Source organism: Dreissena polymorpha, chromosome 4 (genome assembly GCF_020536995.1).
Source record: "Dreissena polymorpha isolate Duluth1 chromosome 4, UMN_Dpol_1.0, whole genome shotgun sequence".
Classification (NCBI taxonomy): Eukaryota; Metazoa; Mollusca; class Bivalvia; order Myida; family Dreissenidae; genus Dreissena; species Dreissena polymorpha.
In genome coordinates this window covers 72,211,546-72,230,879 of record NC_068358.1, presented here as the reverse complement: position 1 = coordinate 72,230,879, position 19,334 = coordinate 72,211,546, and the positions used below count along the sequence as shown (strand labels likewise).

The 19,334-nt window shown below is 34.9% G+C and overlaps 1 protein-coding gene across 2 annotated transcripts in view; it reads left to right on the top strand.

The window, feature by feature from the left end:
• The window catches only part of LOC127876218 (vacuolar protein sorting-associated protein 33B-like), a 40,796-nt gene that overhangs the window by 15,460 nt on the left and 6,002 nt on the right, over nucleotides 1–19,334 (top strand). For both annotated transcript variants that reach the window (XM_052421271.1, XM_052421272.1), the window contains exons 5-16: nucleotides 1,430–1,570; nucleotides 5,729–5,833; nucleotides 6,810–6,912; nucleotides 7,546–7,697; nucleotides 9,112–9,198; nucleotides 9,572–9,665; nucleotides 13,108–13,182; nucleotides 14,258–14,322; nucleotides 15,070–15,171; nucleotides 15,842–15,997; nucleotides 16,704–16,799; nucleotides 17,101–17,197. In XM_052421271.1, the coding sequence (XP_052277231.1) occupies nucleotides 1,430–1,570; nucleotides 5,729–5,833; nucleotides 6,810–6,912; nucleotides 7,546–7,697; nucleotides 9,112–9,198; nucleotides 9,572–9,665; nucleotides 13,108–13,182; nucleotides 14,258–14,322; nucleotides 15,070–15,171; nucleotides 15,842–15,997; nucleotides 16,704–16,799; nucleotides 17,101–17,197 (1,273 nt within the window). The remainder of the gene's footprint in view (nucleotides 1–1,429; nucleotides 1,571–5,728; nucleotides 5,834–6,809; nucleotides 6,913–7,545; nucleotides 7,698–9,111; nucleotides 9,199–9,571; nucleotides 9,666–13,107; nucleotides 13,183–14,257; nucleotides 14,323–15,069; nucleotides 15,172–15,841; nucleotides 15,998–16,703; nucleotides 16,800–17,100; nucleotides 17,198–19,334) is intronic.

The window sequence follows — 19,334 nt, the reverse complement described above, 5'->3', positions numbered from 1 at the left end:
TTGTCATAATTATGGCCTCTTTTCCACTTAGAATATGCTGCAAATGTTCAAGTTTTCGTACTACCCCATTTATTTTCATTGTCCCTTGACATATTGCTTTAATATTTTGCATACTAGTTTACCAACATCACCCGAACCTATAAACAAGAGCAGACAACTCTATCAAGCATTTTTTCATAATTATTGCCCCTTTTTTACTTAAAATATGCATATTATTGATAAATCTTTGTTAAAGTTTGCGTACTACCCCAAATATTTCCTATATCCTTTGACATATTGCTATTATATGTTGCATACTTGTTTACCAACATGACAATGGATTCCACCCAAACAATACCCCACGCCCCTTCCCAAAATTCCCCCCCCCACCTCCCCCCCATTTTTTTTTTAAATCATCTAATAAAATACCACACCCCACATTATACCCCCCCTCTCACCCCCACCCCCCCCCCCCACCCCCCTACCCCCCCACCCCATTTTTTATTTTATTTCCCTTTTTTTATTTTTGAAAGATCCACACCCCACATTTTACTCCCTCTCAACCCCCCCCCCCCCAAAAAAATACATTTTTTAATCCTTTTTTTATGTTTGAAAGATTGTCTAATAAATTATTGAATATGAAAAATTACCCCATGATGGCTTACGTTATAATGTCAAGCACTAAAATAGTAGAGTGCGCTGTCCTCTGACAGCTCTTGTTCATACTTTTCCCCTCAAAACTGAAGGCTAAGCCCTTTTATCGAATTAGGAAAATGACCTATTAATAATATAGATATAGAGCTTTTTAATTCGAAAGGTATAAAATGAATAAAGTTAAGTAGTCTTTATGTTATATATTTGATGTGTCCCATTTTTGCAGATATGTATGCATTCATTTGTATCATATATTCAGTTTGACTGGCATCGTGTGAAAATGGGTCTTATGTCATATGTGGTCAAGGTAGCACTAGCTCTGTACCAGCCTGCACATTTGTGCAGTCTGGTCAGGAGCTACCCTGTCCACTAATGAAACACCAAACTCTGCTTGACTTTTTAGTACACAGGGTAGCTCCTGACCAGACTGCCTGAATGTGCAATCTGGTCTGGGGCTTCAATGGTCGCACATGGTAAAAGACTGATTTTTGCATGTTGCAGTTCTTGTATGATAATTTCAATTGATGCAAACTTTTACACCAATTAATGTTGAGTACTAGGGAAAGATTAAGAGGGAAATACCAGCTGATGAAAAGTTCTTCCTTGTCAGTTCCCCTTCCAACACCTCATGGGTGGCAAAGAAATAAACTTTGTATTGTTTCAAGTGTACCAAAATGTCAACAAACTAGTCACTCTTTTCTCCCTGCTCCTTTTGAAGCAAACCTTTGAGACTTTGAGGTCTGGATCTTTCCTTAAAAATAATTAATTGTATATATAAATATACTTTATATTTCAGTTATTTCTCTGTGAAAGCCTACTTGAGCAAGAGGGAGTGCATGGCTTGTGTGAACTTGATGAGCTTCATTTTGACCTGTTGCCCCTGGATACGGATATTATCTCCATGGAGAACCCTGACTTCTTCAAGGCTTTCTACATGGTGGGTATTTTAAAGTTGTTATTCAGTAATTTGCAGGTATTTTAACGGACTGAAAACTTGTTAATGAATAACTTACTTCCTTTTTTGATGGAATTAATCTCTTTTTATGCCCCCTTCAAAAAAATAGGAACTTTATTGTTTTGCTGGATGTCGGTTGGTCGGTCTGTTTGTTTGTAGGTAGACCAGTTTGGTTCTGATCAAAAACTTGTCAGCGTATTGACTGATTGGCTTGATACTTCACATGTGCATTGGCCTTGGACAGTAGATAACCCCTATAGAAACTGATGTCACTGGGTCAATGGTCAAGGTCACTGTCGCAATAAGTGTGAAATTTGTTTCTGATCAATAGCTCATCAACATATTGAACGATTGGTTTGATACTTCCCATGTGCATTGGACTTAGACGGTAGATGACCCCTATTGAAATTGGGGTCACTAGATTTAAGGTAAAGGTCACTCTCACAATAAGTGTGAAATTTGTTTGCAATCAATTACTCGTCAACAAATAAAACCGATTGGCTTGATACTTCAAATGTGCATTGGCCTTGGACAGTAGATGACCCCTTTAGAAATTGGGGTCACTAGGTCAATGGTCAAGGTCACTGTCGCAATAAGTGTGAAAATTGTTTCCGATCAATAACTCATCAACAAATTGACCAATTGGATTGATACTTCACATGTGCATGGTCTTGGACAGTAGATAACCTAATTGAAATTGGGGTCATCATCTTGTCAAAGGTCAAGGTCACTGTCTTAATAGTGTGAAAATTGTTTCTGATCAATAGCTCATCAACAAATTGAACAATTGGATGAAACTTCCCATGTGGATTGGACGTAGACGGTAGATGACCCCTATTGAAATGGGGTTCACTAGATCTAAGGTCAAGGTCACTCTCACAATAAGTGTGAAAATTGTTTCCAATCAATAATTCGTAAACAAATTGACCGATTGGCTTGATACTTCACATGTGGATTGGTGTTGGTGTTGGACAGTAGATGACCCCTATAGAAATTGGGGTTACTAGTTCAAAGCCCTTTTTTTGGGGCATATGTCTCCGACCCCGGAACTCTTGTTAACACCAGATTTGTTGTTATTAAATTTAAGCTGCAGGGGTGTGATTTTTCCACGGATTTCCGTAGATCGGGTTGTCCGGGGGTCATTTCTACGTTTCGCGTAAATTCGTAAAAAAAGTGGTTCAACCTCTTCGCATATTACACTTGTAGATTCTGTCTAAGCATTTTTTAAACGAGGGATTTCATTGGCTGTCGTTTCCCAATCTTCCAATAAAAATCAGTCTTTTAAAATGTGTTTCATATTTCTTTGCTTAGTCATTGCAAATAGCGTCTTTGTGAAGCGGAAATGAAGATTATTGAAAGAACGAATGAATCTCACACAATATCGGGCATTGAAATATTATTGAAAAACAAATTAAAATGGGGAAGAAACAACAGTGGATATAAATCAGAAAGCGATACCACTTTCTGAATCCATGGGTAAGGAAGATCGACTGTCTTGGTAAGGCTAAAGTCATATTCCATGTGTAAAAAAACTTGAACTACGGATCCCGTGGTGAATTGTTGTTAGTTGAACACTGTAACATTGTTGACCTTATTTTGAATTTAAAGACTTTTAGCTCAAACAAAAGATTGCCGTCATTGATCACAGGTATAGGAACACACATTGCCTTTGATCACATCTAATACTGGTGACTTTAAATAGTATGTTAAATGTGAATTTAAAATGGTTTTCATAAATCAATCCTGTAAATAAGTTTAAGATGGTGTTTATTTCAATGTCTGTTTTAAGGTTGTCATTGTGTTATGCACGCCATTTGCATAGTCAAAATCAGTCTACAGAATTTTCCTCCCCTCAGACTTCACCTCAATCACACCCCTGAACCTGAGAGTATACTTGTGAACAGTTCATATTATAATAAGAATATAAAATTGGCTTTGTCTGTCTGTCTGCCCATCTGTCCGTCTGTCACAAAACATTTGAGGGCTATATCTCAGAAACTATAAAAGTATCCACATAAAACTTCATAGGTTTATACATATCATTGAGGAGAAGTGCCATGCACAAAAACCATAACCCTATCCTTCTTTAATGAGAGCTATTGTTCTTTGTGTTTTTTATATGATGCAACTTTTCAGGGCTATATCTCAAATACTATGCTAGACTTCAACATAAAACTTTATAGATGTATTGATATTAATAAGGAGAAGTGCCATGTTTAAGAACCATAACCCTTCACATTCTTAAATAAGAGTTATAGTCCTTTGTTGTTATTGTATGATGGAACTTTTCAGGACTATATCTCAGATACCATACAACATTTCAACATGAAACTTTATGGGTGTGTAGAAATTAATGGGAAAAGGTGCCTTGCATAACATTCATAACCCTGCACTTTCTTAACAAATAGTTATTGCCCTTTGTTGTTTTTGTATGCCAGACATAACTTTTCAAGCCTGTATCTCAGATATGCTACAAGATTTCAAAATGAAACTTGGGTGTTTACCCCCCGGTAGATATCAAAGAGGAGAATTACAATTCATAAAAACATTCAACCCACTCTAAATTATTGTTTATGATTATACTGTATATCGAGTGATTTACACCAATCCATAAACACAATTTATTTGGGGTGGGGGGTGGGGGTATCAATTCAACGAATTTGGTTGTTTCTTATAGTATTTTAATTAAAGACTACAATGATGCATTATATTTCTTTATGAGCAGCATCATACAAAAATTGACCATATGCTATATGCCTTAAGCATAGCTTTTGACGCACAGTCGGGCTTGGTCAGGAGCTGCCCTGTCTGCATTAAAGTAAGGCAAGGTAAAGTGGTATAAATAGAGAGCAGGGGTGCTCTTGACCACTCTTGACTGAGCAAATGTGCATGCTCTTTAGAGCTACACTGGCAGTATATGGCTCAAAACACATTTTGTAATTACACAGGTCATATGATCTATTTTGGTCAATATTGCTGCAGATACATTGTAGTTGCATGTGTATAAGGTAAATGTACACTGAAAATAAAATTTTGGTGCACTAAACACAGTATGGTATTTCCACATGTAAAGTATGCATGCAGGTGGCAGGTTGTATGCTTAATAATATAAAATCAGATCTTTCTGTGAAATCTTTAAATTAGCTATATAAAAATTTGCTAGATCCTTATTTCACACAAATTCAATATGAAACGATCAAACTGAATATGCATTGATTTAAAACAGGATGTGGTGAAATCCAGCTTAATATGATGACAGTTACATTATTTCAGTAAAAGGTACACCAGTAGGTATTGGATTAGGCTTTTTATTTCCAGGGATCCACATGAAGTAAGGATGTCATCCTTAAACACTGATATATAATTTTTTATAGCATCCTCTTAAACTGACGACTGTTTGTATACCATTAAAAACCATCTACATATTTCCTTAATATACATCAGTTTATTATATGCTGTACTGAAAAACTTCATTGATATTGCAGGAAAAATAAAAAAAATGTAAACCTGTGAAAATAAAGTGTAAACACTTCCAACTTTTGTTTTCTATACACAGTTTTTATGTAAATGAAAATGCTCATGCTTTCAATTGGTAAAGGCGTCATTTTTTGTTTCAACCTTTTTTTGTGTGCACCTTGTAGCTAAAGATTAAGGTATACCATGACACTGATGATGACAGACAATTGCTATAACATTCTAAAAAGGATATGTGTTAACTTTATTTTGAAATATATTTTTAGGTACTCATTTCCAATTTTTTTGTTAGTTTATTTATTAACAGGATATCAATAAAACTACAAATAATATTTTTTACATTTTAAAACTTACATGGAGTATGTTTAATATGAAGATGAAACCTATCTCTAGGTAAAAAAAGGAAACAGCATTTTAGGAACTATACACTCTGAATATTGATTAATGAATGAGAACGCTGCAAAAATCATTCCTTATTGTAAAACAATAAAAATTCTTGATTGTAATAGAATTGGGCAAATACAGGGAGCAGCAAAAGCGCTTGAATAAGACGTCCAAGAAAACTAGTGATTGCTCAGTAATATTGTGGTAATAAATATAATAAATATTGGAAAGTGCTGAAAGTTTTAAAACCAAAACTTAAAATGATTGTTGTCTTTTTGTCAGGATAATGACCTGACTGGTCTGCACACAGTCAGCCGAGGCGTTTCCACCTTACAGAGCATCTTTGGAGAGATCCCAAACATTTATTGCATAGGAAAAGCTGGCAAAGTAAGCAAGCTCTGTATTTATTTCTTTTTTTCTGATTGCAAGCTATTTGATTTCCATCTGTCTGTCCATATACATAAATAACAATCAAACTGTATTGTTCCTTTTAGTATGAAGTGGTGCATGTGCGATTCCTATTGTCAAAACTTAAAAAATGTTTAAGTTATGCCCCTTTTTATGCCCCAGGATGAAATGATCGAGCCGGGTATATTGTTTTTGGCCTGTCTGTCTGTCATTGTTTGTGTGTGTCTGTCCCAAAACTTTAAGGTTGGTCATAACTTTTGCAATATTGAAGATAGCAACTTGATATTTCGCATGCATGTTTATCTTATGGATCCGCATATTTTGAGTGGTGAAAGGTCAAGGTCATCCTTCAAGGTCAAATGTATTTTTTTTCTAAAATAGCTGCCGTATGGCTTCAAAGCACAGTAGAGGGCATTGTGTTTCACAAGCATAGCTCTTGTTCAACTTAAATTTCTGACATGATATGAAAATTTGCTTCATTTTAACGTAAAACATGTGAACGAGGTGTGGTTAACTCACAGTGAACTCATGTCATGTGAACTACTGGGACTTTGTCCTAGCTGCTATGGAAGATTTTAGGTTAATTGATAATGTATATTGACTAAGGAAGTTAAACTCATTATGGACTATTACAGGAAAAATGTTTAATGATATTGTTAACATTACATATAATTATTTGTGTAATTGCTTCCCCAGTATTTTTATATGTTTCAAATAATGTTTCCACAATTATTTTTTAACACTGCTATTGGTAGTACAAAATATTTGCTATTATCAGCATCCCAATCATAGTGTGCATTTTAAAATGGTCATACTTGATGGAAATTTTCATATATACATGCAGAGATAGATTTAGTGTATTTGAATTATTGTTGATCCGAACAACTTCAAAAGTTTAGTTTTTGATTGCATTTAATTTAATTTTGTTTAAAATGTTTATCCCTTTTATTCGTAGATGTGCTATGAGCTACTGAGGCAAATGAGTGTTGGAGAAAAAATCAATAAACCAATAGATTATCCTAAATCGGAAATTGGCCACATGTTTCTAATAGACAGAGGTAAGAAATAGGCTACAAGTTACTTATTGACAGAGGTAAAAGATGTGTTTTCTATAGAAAGTGGTAAGAATGCTGCTAATATTTTCTTTTATGTTCTAAACAATAGCTCTTTATTAGGATAAAACCTATACTTTTTGAATGAAGTGAACATACTTTTGTTTTTGATTATTTGCTAAGAAATACAGTTGGTATGTAAAAATATAAGTCATTTGTGAACACTTATTTAACTTGATTGACAAAAAATATGTAAAACATTTAATAGCATACATATGTATGATCAGAAAAATTAAAACATTCTATATGTTTCTTATAGAAAGAGGTAAGAAAGAAATTTAGTTTTGCTTTTAGGTTCTAAAGGAATAGCTGAATATTGGAAATATAGCTGAAACAAATAGCAGAATATTAGAATATTAAAATGCTGTCACATGTATCATATGTAATTCTTTTAACTCCACTTTGTCTCCAAGTAAATATGCTGTTTTTCATGCAATAACTTTAGGACTAGCAAATGGCAAATTTGCAAAGAGTTATAAACCTTGTGAGGCAAAGGCTTTACACACATGCATTTAATGAGATTTTTGCAGAACATGCCACATGTTTGCGTTTCGAGAATAACCTACCTTTCCCCTGCAGAGGTAGACCTGGTAACGCCCCTGTGTACCCAGGTGACATATGAGGGTCTCCTTGACGACATGTTTGGAATCCACTGCGCGTGCATCGAGTTCAGGTCAGAGATCACACAGAAGGACCATCCTGTCAAGGTCATGCTTAACAGCGAGGATAAGGTGAGAAGTATGACTGATTTCAGCCAAAGATTTGTCTATACCATTGAAATGCATTGTTAATTTCTTTTTTGCTAGAAATGGGACAAAATATGGAAATTATATTCAAATATTTGTCTTTCATTGTTCAAATGTATTTCAATATTTGATTTTTCAAATGTCTGAAGTTACGAATGTCTGGAACAAAAACTGTTTCTTATTGTCACAAATACATGTACCACTATAAATCTTATCATATATAAATCTTCTTTTTTTTGTCACTGAATACATTTTATTTTCATAAGGTTTAAGATATTTCCAGTAAGCATATTATGGTAAACCTTTTTTATTTGAAAACTATACTAAATGGCATGTTGCCTTTGTCTTATTGCTCAATGGTATGAAATAATTACAAAGACGAATGGTTGGCATTGTGATTTTTTTTAAGTTTAAAGTAGTTTGAATCCCATTAAATAGTGCCTATCCTTTCCATGACTTTACCATGCAACTTGTTTTATAAATGGATATTAAAGTAACAAAAGTTCACCTAAATTACACATTGTGTCGAGCAAGAATCATGTGGCTACATTAATGGTCAAAGTAAAACATGTAAAGGTTAAAAAAACTGCACATTATTCTCATAGTACGGTTGTCCCCTGTATGAATTGCTAATGCATTTATTAAAAAAATACTGTTAAATATATTTGGCACAATTGTTGAGAGCCATGAGTCAGCATGTTGGACTCAACAGCCATAGGGTACTTTTAATGTTAATATCAATAGTTGAGGTCAAAGGTAAAAAACAGCACTTTATTTTTAATCCACTTTTTGTTTGCTATATAATTTTACATGAATTGAAGGATTGTGAAATAACTGGACACAATGGTCATCTGTAGATGATGTGTTGCATGCAAGATCTGTATTGGTCCTTTCAATTTCAAAGTCAAACTGAGTTCAAATGTCAAAATACAGCACTGTATTGAAAAAATAGGGCTTGTGCACTCTATAGCTTGAAAATATGTTTACCTTATTCTAATAAGCTTTAAAAGAATTGTTCTACTAAAAGAAAACGTTTATTGTGCTCATAAACCACAACCTTGAAGGGCATACATGGAGATCAAATGTCAAATTAAGCCATTGATTGTAAAGGCTATACATCTGTATCAAAATGGTATGTGGGGGTCTTAATCACTGTCAGTGATAGAACTAATGATGAAGACTTGCTTTTTTATTTAGATAAATGCATGAGAAAAGTTCTTCAATTTTATCTTATTGTGAAAGGTTTTCCAATACTTGTGTTGATCGTCAGCTTACTGGTAATCTATATTGACATTGTTATCCTAATTGTATCTTAAATTGGCATAGTTGGCCTGAATGATGAAAACAGTAGATATAGCCACATAGTGCTCTGTTTACATTATAATTATTGTTTTTGTAGGTTTATGATGGTATTCGCAATCGTCACTTCACCAATGTGTTTGATTTCCTGAGGACTGAAGCTCAAGAACTGCAGAAAAAATCAGATGTATAACCATTTTGTTTTAGAAATACTCCTAATGTTGTCCCTAAATGGGAAACAGCTAAATTTTCAATAAAAATCTAAGCAACTTTGGTAAACAAGCGTGTATTGTCTGTATGTTTTACATCTCAAGCATGAATGGCAGTTCTCTATTATGTTATGCCACTTACCAATATTCCAGGTTTTATATGAACATATTAGAAATAACAGAATTTATTGTGATGTTCATAGAATTTGCTTAAATTATCAGCTGTTAATATCAGGACAATACTTGAATTCTTAATGCCAAGTCCCTATTATGGAAATGTAAAAGATAATGCCAATACATTTGCAGTAAATTGAAATGCACTAAAAATGTTTTTTAACAATTGTGTTTCAGAAAAGAAAGGATATGAAGTCAGTCAGCGAGATGAAAGATTTTGTTGCCACAGATTTACGCCATCTCAATCAAAATAAAGCTGTGTTATCATATCGTGAGTTCTCTACAACAATATTGGAGTTAAACAAAATTTTGCAATTTTTTGCTCGATAACTCTTTTCTGTTTGTTTATTTTTTCTTTCTTTTTTGTGTGTTAAAAGATTATTAAAAAATATATATATATAAAAGTAATATTTCAGTTAAATTTGTATATGCCTGTCTACGGGCTAAAGTATTATGGGAACACCGTAAGTGGGCAGCTTGTATCTGCCTGTCTGTTGGCTGAATGTATTATGGGAACACTGTAAGTGGGCAGCAGGCGGATGGATTGGCAGTTTACCATGTGGCTTTATGCTCTCTAAATTGTGAAGTTTTCATTAAATCTTCACCAAACGCTCTGGAAAGGTTTGTTTGCTTATAATGGAGGCCAAGTTTGATAACCAGCTACTAGACATTTCAGAGTTATTGTTTTTTGGTTAGACAAAAAAATTGAAAATTTTTCTGATTTAGCTATCTTAACTTTTTTGGTTTTTAGCTCAACTATTATATATGAAAAATCTGTAGTGGAGCTATCCTACTCAACCCGGCGTGTGCGTTGGCGTTTGCGTGCAAATGTTAAAGTTTGTGTACTACCCCAAATATTTCCAATTTCCCTTGACATATTGCTTTCATATTTTGCATACTTGTTTACCATCATGACCCCAACCTATAAACAAGAGCAGACAACTGTATCAAGCATTTTGACAGAATTATGGCCCCTTTTATACTTAGAATATGCATATTATTGATAAATCTATGTTAAAGTTTGCGTACTACCCCAAATATTTCCTGTGTCCCTTGACATATTGCTTTCATATTTTGCATACTTGTTAACCATCATGACCCCAACCTATAAACAAGAGCAGACAACTATATCAAGTATTTTGATAGAATTATTGCCCCTTTTATACTTAGATTTATCTTGATAAATCTATGTTAAAGATTGTGTACTACCCCAAATATTTCCTGTGTCCCTTGACATATTGCTTTCATATTTTGCATACTTGTTTACCAACATGACCCCAACCTATAAACAAGAGCAGACAACTGTATCACGCATTTTGACAGAATTATGGCCCCTTTTATACTTGGAATATGCATATTATTGATAAATCTATGTTAAAGTTTGACAAAACAACACTTACCTGACATACCACAATGCACTCCACCCAAACCATCCACCACGCCCCCCCAGACCCCCCCCCCAACCCCAACCCCCCAATTTTTTTTTTAAGCCCCCTTTCGAAGAAAAGGGGGTATATAGTTTTTGCACTGTCCATCTATAGGTCTGTCAGTCTGTCACACTTTTCATGTCCTCTCTCTATTTCAAATACTTTTTATCTGATCTTTACCAAACTTGGTCAGAAGGTGTATCTAGACAATATCTAGGTCAAGTTCGAATATGGGTCATGCCGGGTCAAAAACTAGGTCATGGGGTCATTAGTGCATTTCAAGGATTTAGCATGGTAAAATGCTCATAACTTTTATCAAAGCGTTTATAGGGGGCATTTGTCATCCTATGGTGACAGCTCTTCTTTTTTTTTTTTTTTGAAAGATCATCTATTAAATGATCACACACCCACATTTAACCCCCTCTTCCCCCCCCCCCCCCCCCCCCCCCAATCCCCCCCCCCCTAAAAAAAATAATTTTTGTTTTCTTATATTTGAAAGATCATCTATTAAATGATCACACACCGACATTATACCCCCCCCCCTTTCCATGATGGCTTACGTTATGCAGTCAAGCACTCGAATAGTCGAGCACGCTGTCCTCTGACAGCTCTTGTTATCGCCCCCCCAAAATTTTGGGGGGGAGCATATAGTCGCCGCTTCGTCTGTCCGTGCGTCCGTCCATGCACAATTTTTTCCGGGCTATTTCTCAGCAATTAATGACCGTAATTCAATTAAACTTTATGGGAAGCTTCACTACCAAGAGGAGATGTGCATATTATCAGCCGGTTCTGGTCGGATGTTTTTTCACAGTTATGGCCCTTTGAAATTTTCCATTAACTGTACATATAGTGCAATTCTTGTCCGGGCTATTTCTCAGCAACTAATGACTGGAATTCAATGAAACTTTATGGGAAGCTTCACTATTAAGAGGAGATGTGCATACTATCAGCTGGTTCTCGTCGGATGATTTTTCACAGAGTTATGGCCCTTTGAAATTTTCCATTGTACATATAGTGCAATTCTTGCCCGAGCTATTTCTCAGCAACTTATTTCGGGAATTCAATGAAACTTTATGGGAAGCTTCACTACCAACAGGAGATGTGCATATTATCAGCCGGTTATGGTCAGATAATTTTTCACAGAGTTATGGCCCTTTGAAATTTTCTATAGACTGTACAAAATAGTGCAATTCTTGTCCGGGTTATTTCTCCCCAACTACTGACTGGAATTCAATGAAGCTTTATGGGAAGCTTAACAACCTTGAGGAGATGCGCATGTTATTTATTGGTTCTGGTTAGATAATTTATTTAGAGAGTTATGGCCCTTCGAAAATTTTAAGTTGCTAAACCATCCATCGTATTATTTTGTCCAAAGTTATGCCCCTCAAGACGTTTCCTTTTATCTTAATATATAGTGCAATATTGTGACCAAAAAAAACTTTGGGGAGCATCACCTGTCTCCGACGGTTTCTTGTTACAGAATATTAACCAATCTTTTCATATATATTTGGTCCCATAAAATGGAAGTCAATTTCTGTAACTAGCAACAATTTTTTATTACAGGCCTCAATTTCTGTTCATGACCTTGTGAATGCCTTTGTAATATTTGTTCTTGAAATGTGTTCTCTGCTCAAACTATTTAAAACTTATATTAAATTGTGTCTTGTTCTGGATAAAGGCATTTTTATTCGTCTACCTGTACTTGTTTAAGTTGCATTCTGTAATGATTGTTACTAAAATATTTTAATATTAAAAATTTACTTTTACATGCATGTTTTACAAGCCATGGAACTTGTTATTACATACATAAATAAATCATAAATAAATGAGCAACACTCTGCGAAAATTCGGGCTGAATTCATGTGTTATATTTATAGTAACAGAATACATACTGAATTCATGTGTTATATTTATAGTAACAGAATACATACTGAATTCATGTGTTATATTTATAGTAACAGAATACATACTGAATTCATGTGTGATATTCATAGTAACAGAATATGTACTGCACATGCTTATGAGGGGCTGAATTCATGTGTGATATTTATAGTAACAGAATACATTCTGCACAGGCTTATGAGGGACTATACTTACTATTGTGACTTGATTTTTGTTTAGATGTATTGACTTTAAACAAAAACTTTTACAAATGCAGTAGTCTCGTCCCTGATTAGCATGTGTTGATTTCTTTGACTAGTCTGAGTTGATACATCCCCACTTGTGTAAAGATGGTTTCCTGAAAGACAAGCTCAAATGTTTTTATAACAGCTATGCACATTTCAGATATTGGTGCATGTGAGCAAATCATTGCCAAGAAAAACAAAGGAGATTTCCAGGAGTATATCCAAACTGAACATAGTAAGTTTGTTTCTTAAACATTAATATGATGGAACATTGATGTGTATGATAGTTTGCCTGTAATTTGTACATGCACCAAATAATAACTTTGTTTTATTGTGTTTTGTATGCCCCCTTTCAAGAAAAGGGGGTATATAGTTTTCGCACTGTCCGTCAGTCTGTCACACTTTTTGTGTCCGCTCTCTAATTCAAATAGTTTTCATCCGATCTTTACCAAACTTGGTCAGAAGTTGTATCTAGACAATATCTAGGTCAAGCTCGAATATGGGTCATGCTGGTTCAGAAACTAGGTCACGGGGTCACTTAATGCATTTCAAGGATTTAGCATTGTGTCTGCTCTCTTATTGAAGTAGTTTTCATCTGATCTTTACCAAACTTGGTCAGAAGTTGTATCTAGACAATATATAGGTCAAGTTCGAATATGGGTCATGCCGGGTCAAAAACTAGGTCACGGGGTCACTTAGTGCATTTCAATAACTTCTATCAAAGCGTTTATTGGGGGCATATGTCATTCTATGGCGACAGCTCTTGTTTGGATCTGCTTTTTTAAAGATTTTTGTATGGATAAAATTTCTCATTTTTTATCGCTAGTCATTTGTTTGTTCTTGAATAATAATCACAAGTTAAGCCTTGTTATGCTAAACTTTGAATAAATAGCAATTTTGTTTCCCTTAAATGATAAATATTTGGTTTGTTTAAAATGTATATATTCTAAACAGGTTATCTTTATTCGTAGAAAGTAGGCTCATCTCTTGCTTTATCGAAAGGAATTCAAAATATGTTTTTAGAGTACTCAGAGTGAATGAATTTAAAATGTGATGCTTTTGTCATATAAGCTGAATCAAATGGGTCTTACGCCATTCACGCAGTTTGGTCACATGCTACCCTTGTCCGCTATAAAGTCTCAAAAGGTCTCCAGGTCTCATTCATAGCACATTAGCACCTGATAAGACTGGGTTTAATGAACAGGCTGGTCTGAGTCTATGCTGGTGGCATAAGGCATTGAACCAATTTCCACATGCTGCTGCTCATATAACCTTTATTCATTGATATTGGTTGTGTGGTTTTGCATCAGGTCTCTTGGAGGGTTCTTCCCAGAGAGAGAACTTTAACTACATCGAGGAAAGTATCAACAAACAGGTATGTGTCTGCTTATCGTGCCTTATTATAACACAATCTTTGTTGCAATAAGAAACAACACAACAAACAATTATTCTACTGGCACCAGTTAGTTGAGCAGCATTGTAATAGAATATGTATGAAAAGCTTCGCATAAACAATTGTGTAATGTTTATTTTTCTTTTCTTTTTGAGCTATTACAGGATCACTGCCCTGAGTAATGTATTTGCAATGGATAATTTTACTGATATCACTGCAAATACTTAATTTTCATCATCGAGTTGCAGCTATCAGTTTTATACATTTTCAAATGTTAAGTTCCTTCACATGTATACCATAACTTTGTCTCTTTTGTGATTATTTTGTGTGGACAGATCTGGGAGAGCAACTTTATGCATATGAGCCTTGCTCTGCGAAAAGTGGGTTTAATGCATGTGTGTAAAGTATCGTGCCAGATGAGCCTGTGCAGTCTGCACAGGCTAATCAGGGACGACTCTTCGGCCTTAACTAGTTTTTGGCTAAGAAGAGAATCTCTTGAAACGAAAAATATCATATAAGGGGATAGTGTCGTCCCTGATTAGCTTGTGTGGTCTGCACAGGCTAACCTGGGATGACACTTTATGCACATGCATTAAACCCCCTTTTCATAGAGCACGGCCCATATGCATTATTTCAGTTTTCCCATGACACAATCTTGTTAATAAAAATTTAAAGAACTTTGAACATGTATCATGTTTAAATCCTGAACCATGGTTATCTGATGTTCAGAACTCGCTGATGTCTAACCTACGTCTCCTGTGTCTCCTGTCCCTGACCAATGACGGGATCCCGGCGCGAGAGTACAAGTCCCTGAAGACTCAGTTCCTGCATGTAAGTCACCTGTTATAACAGTATTTAAAACTTTATGTGGGAAAAGCCATACATATATTCATAAGGTGTTCTCTCAGGTACAGGTAGTATGTTAAATGTGAATATATGTTTTTTTATGCCCCCGAAGGAGGGCATATAGTGATCGGAGCGTCCATCCTTCCGTCACACTTTGCATTCCGTCCTTCCGTCACACTTTGCATTTAGGTTTCGCATTTAAGTTTCAAAAAATGCTCATAACTTCTATGCCCCTTCACATAGCAACTTGATATTTGGCATGCATGTATATCTCATGGAGCTGCACATTTTGAGGGGTGGAAGGTCAAGATCATCCTTCAAGGTCAAAGGTAAAAAAAACATGTATCAAAGCAGCGCAGTAGGGGGCATTGTGTTTCTGACAAACACATCTCTTGTTTTTGTTGTTCTGGCAATCGGTTTGTTCAGCATTGAGGATTTATTCAAAATGAAAACTAGGTTCATAACAGACATGGTTGTGATACATGAGTAGGAGGGTTTCCTTGTCTAAGGACACTTTTCTTTAAAACTAATTTTTGAAGAAAATCCAATTCGCTTTATACACAACATTTAACTGTAATAATAAATAAATAACCAAATCTTCACAAATTCTGTAATGAACAACATGATAAGAGTTTCAATGGCTATGTATTTACAGAGCCATGGCTTTGAGCAGATGGTGACATTCCACAGCCTGAAGAAGGTGGGACTACTGAAGGAGCAGGAAACAACAACTCAGTCTAAAGTCACTGCAGGAGTCGCTGCACTTACCAGAACTAGTGCGTTCAAAACCCTGAGAAAGAGACTGAATCTAGTGAGTGATAATATTATGCATATTTCAGATTTAAAAAGATAGATCTCAAGGTAATATGTATGGTCATATACTATGAGTGCTCACAGCTAGTTTTGCAATCTTACTAAAAATAAGTTCGTACAGCAATAGAGACTGAATGTTTTAAGGGTTGAATACTTCATAAACACTTAAAAAATATTAGAAAAAATAGATCTTAGTAAATGTGCATGTTTACTGAAAAGAACTTTTAATTGTCACTATTAAAACCGAATTATAAAATATTCTTGGGAAAAACTGAATCTTTTAAGAGTTGAAATCAATTTATTGTTGTTGTTTAAATATAGTTCAGTCTCATGAATAAGTTGAACAGACACAATGTTTTACTTATATAGAGGCTGAACATGAGCAGCCTTTGTAGAAACAACTTTTACAAGAAAGCTGCAGAATGAAGACAAATCCCAATTGAGTGAAATCATGTATATGTCTCCTAAATGGTGTACAATTTTAACTGCTCCATTCTTTACAAATGTTTATCCAAATCAACAAAGCAAAAGAAAAGCAATAATCCTTACGAAAAATAGTATGGTTTTGACGTGCACAAATTAAGTTAGCTACAATGGCCTGAGTGGTTTAATAAGCCATAATACACTTGACTGACAAACAGTTGTATAATGACCCAAAGAAATGATAGATTGGAGATGTTTTTGTAAACTTCTCTGTTAAACAGATTCCAGCAGCTGATATAGATCTTCGCAATCCCTGTGACATGTCTTATGTGTTCAGTGGAGCCTACACACCCCTGTCCTGCAGACTGGTCGAACAGGTATGGTATCTGTTTACCTCAGATTACTAATCAAAGTTATAATGAATACAAAATTACAAAGGTATATAACAAAGAAATAGAAGCAAATAATTCCTTCATTTTTCATGATGATACACACACACATTGTTTTAAGTCCTTAGACTTTCCCCAAATTAAAAAAAAATTGTATATTGTCCAATTAATCACATGAAAATAAAATAAAATTAGTAATTCCCTCATTGCATAAGTTTCTGTGTTAAAAAAGACAGGTGTCAAAATGGTTTTATAAAGAAATCCCTTGTGTTATATTGTTCTCTGACAGGTGTTAGAGAGGGAAGGCTTCATTGGTCTGGAAGATGTGACCAAGCTGTTGCCAGGGGGCGTCCATACCGATGTGCGCCTCCCCACCCCTGGGAAAGGTAAATTAACATAATTACTCTATGTTTTCGGACACTCGAAGTTTTTGGACACCCCTTTTTTTAGCAAAAATAATTATTTTTCGTGACTCTTAATTTTCGGACACACGAGTTTTCATCCATAATTAATGTCTCTAAGTTTTCGGACAGTATATTTCACAGCGCTTTTTTACAAAATGTCGGTCCTGTTTTCAATATCTAATGACACTTCGATCATGAGGTTTTACAACCAGATTAACATCATAAAACATGGCAGGTGCATGCTTGATGGCAACGGACCATTAAATCTGCGTTATTGGGTAAATAACCTTGTAAACCGGTATTAAACAATGGTTTCGCCCGATAGCATAAGCGTTATGACAATTACCAGGGGTAGCGCCAATTAACAGTTTAATTATCTACCGCAATGGTACTACCCCTTCTCAGTAAAATAACTGTGACAAATACTAAACCTTCAAAGTGTGATGCACCCTATTGCAAGTTTAACGAACAATGGAAGGTGTTAGCCAACAACTATCGGAAATGAACAAACAAAGAATTCATAGTTTGCTTTTTTTATTGCGTTAATTACAGGTTCATACTAGCGAGTATCGGAACATCACATGCTTATCTTAGAACTCGTTGGTCAAAGTACAACCTTGTAGTAACTTTCTATCAAATAAATTAAGCATTTAAAATTATTTAAGATGCAATGCAAATATATATAACTGTAATTTATACTTCACAGCATGGTATTTTACAAGCGCGTGCTATAAACGGTAGCCGTTGATACAATTGACGCCATTTTTGGACACTTCAATTTTCGACTCTAATTTTTCGGACACCTGTATTTTGTAAATATTTTTCGTATCTAAGTTTTCAGACACGGAAAAAAATAATTATTTTTAAGTGTCCGAAAACATCGAGTGATTACGGTACACTGCAAAGATAAGAATACAAAATTGAACATGTTGTTTAAAACTGCTACAGGGTTTTTGTGCACATTTTTTGCCTGTTATTGTGTCATATTCTCAATGGCTAGAAGTGTTTTTTGTTTTTAAAGCCAGTCCGAAAATTATTATTAATTGTATGGCTTTAAGATGGTCTGAAATGTTAAGATGCAAGTGTAGAAATAAAGAACGCTAAAAGTGTAATAACATTAACATTTTGTACTTCTGTTTAGAGCATTCTATTTTATTTATATTTTGTCAATAAAGTTTCAAATTGTATTACAATATCAATTTTTTTCTCAATTAAAAGGTTTTTGCATCAGTATTGGTGATGCTTTTCCCTAATTGTAGACTTATTTGTCTTCAAATTAAACTTTAAAAAACTATTTGAAAAATGAAAAAAAAACATAGGGTTGCCAGCCATGTTTTGATTTTATTTCTATTAGCACAATTTGCACGTTTGTATTAAAACTGCTAAATTTTTATGTCCCCCACTATAGTAGTGGGAGACATATTGTTTTTTCCCTGTCTGTTGGTCTGTTGGTTGGTTGGTCTGTAGGTTGGTTGGTTGGTTTGCGCCAACTTAAACATTTGCAATAACTTTTGCAATATTGAAGATAGGAACTTGATATTTGGCATGCATATGTATCTCATGGAGCTGCACATTTTGAGTGGTGAAAGGTCAAGGTCATCCTTCAAGGTCAGAGGTCAAATATATGGGTCAAAATCGCTCATTAAATGTACACTTTTGCAGTATTTCAATATTCAAGATAGCAACTTGATATTTGGCATGCATGTGTATCTCATGGAGCTGCACAATTTGAGTGGTGAAAGGTCAAGGTCATCCTTCAAGGTCAGATGTCAAATATATGTGGCCAAATCGCTCATTTTATGAGTACTTTTGCAATATTGAAGATAGCAACTTGATATTTGGCATGCATGTGTATCTCATGGAGCTGCACATTTTGAGAGGTGAAAGGTCAAGGTCATGGTCATCCTTCAAGGTCAGAGGTCAAATATATGTGGCCCAAATCGCTAATTTTATGAATACTTTTGCAATATTGAAGATAGCAACTTGATATTTGGCTCGCATGTGTATCTCATGGAGCTGCACATTTTTAGTGGTGAAAGGTCAAGGTCAAGGTCATCCTTCAAGGTCAAATATATGGGTCAAAATTGCTCATGTAATGTCACTTCTGCAATATTGAAGC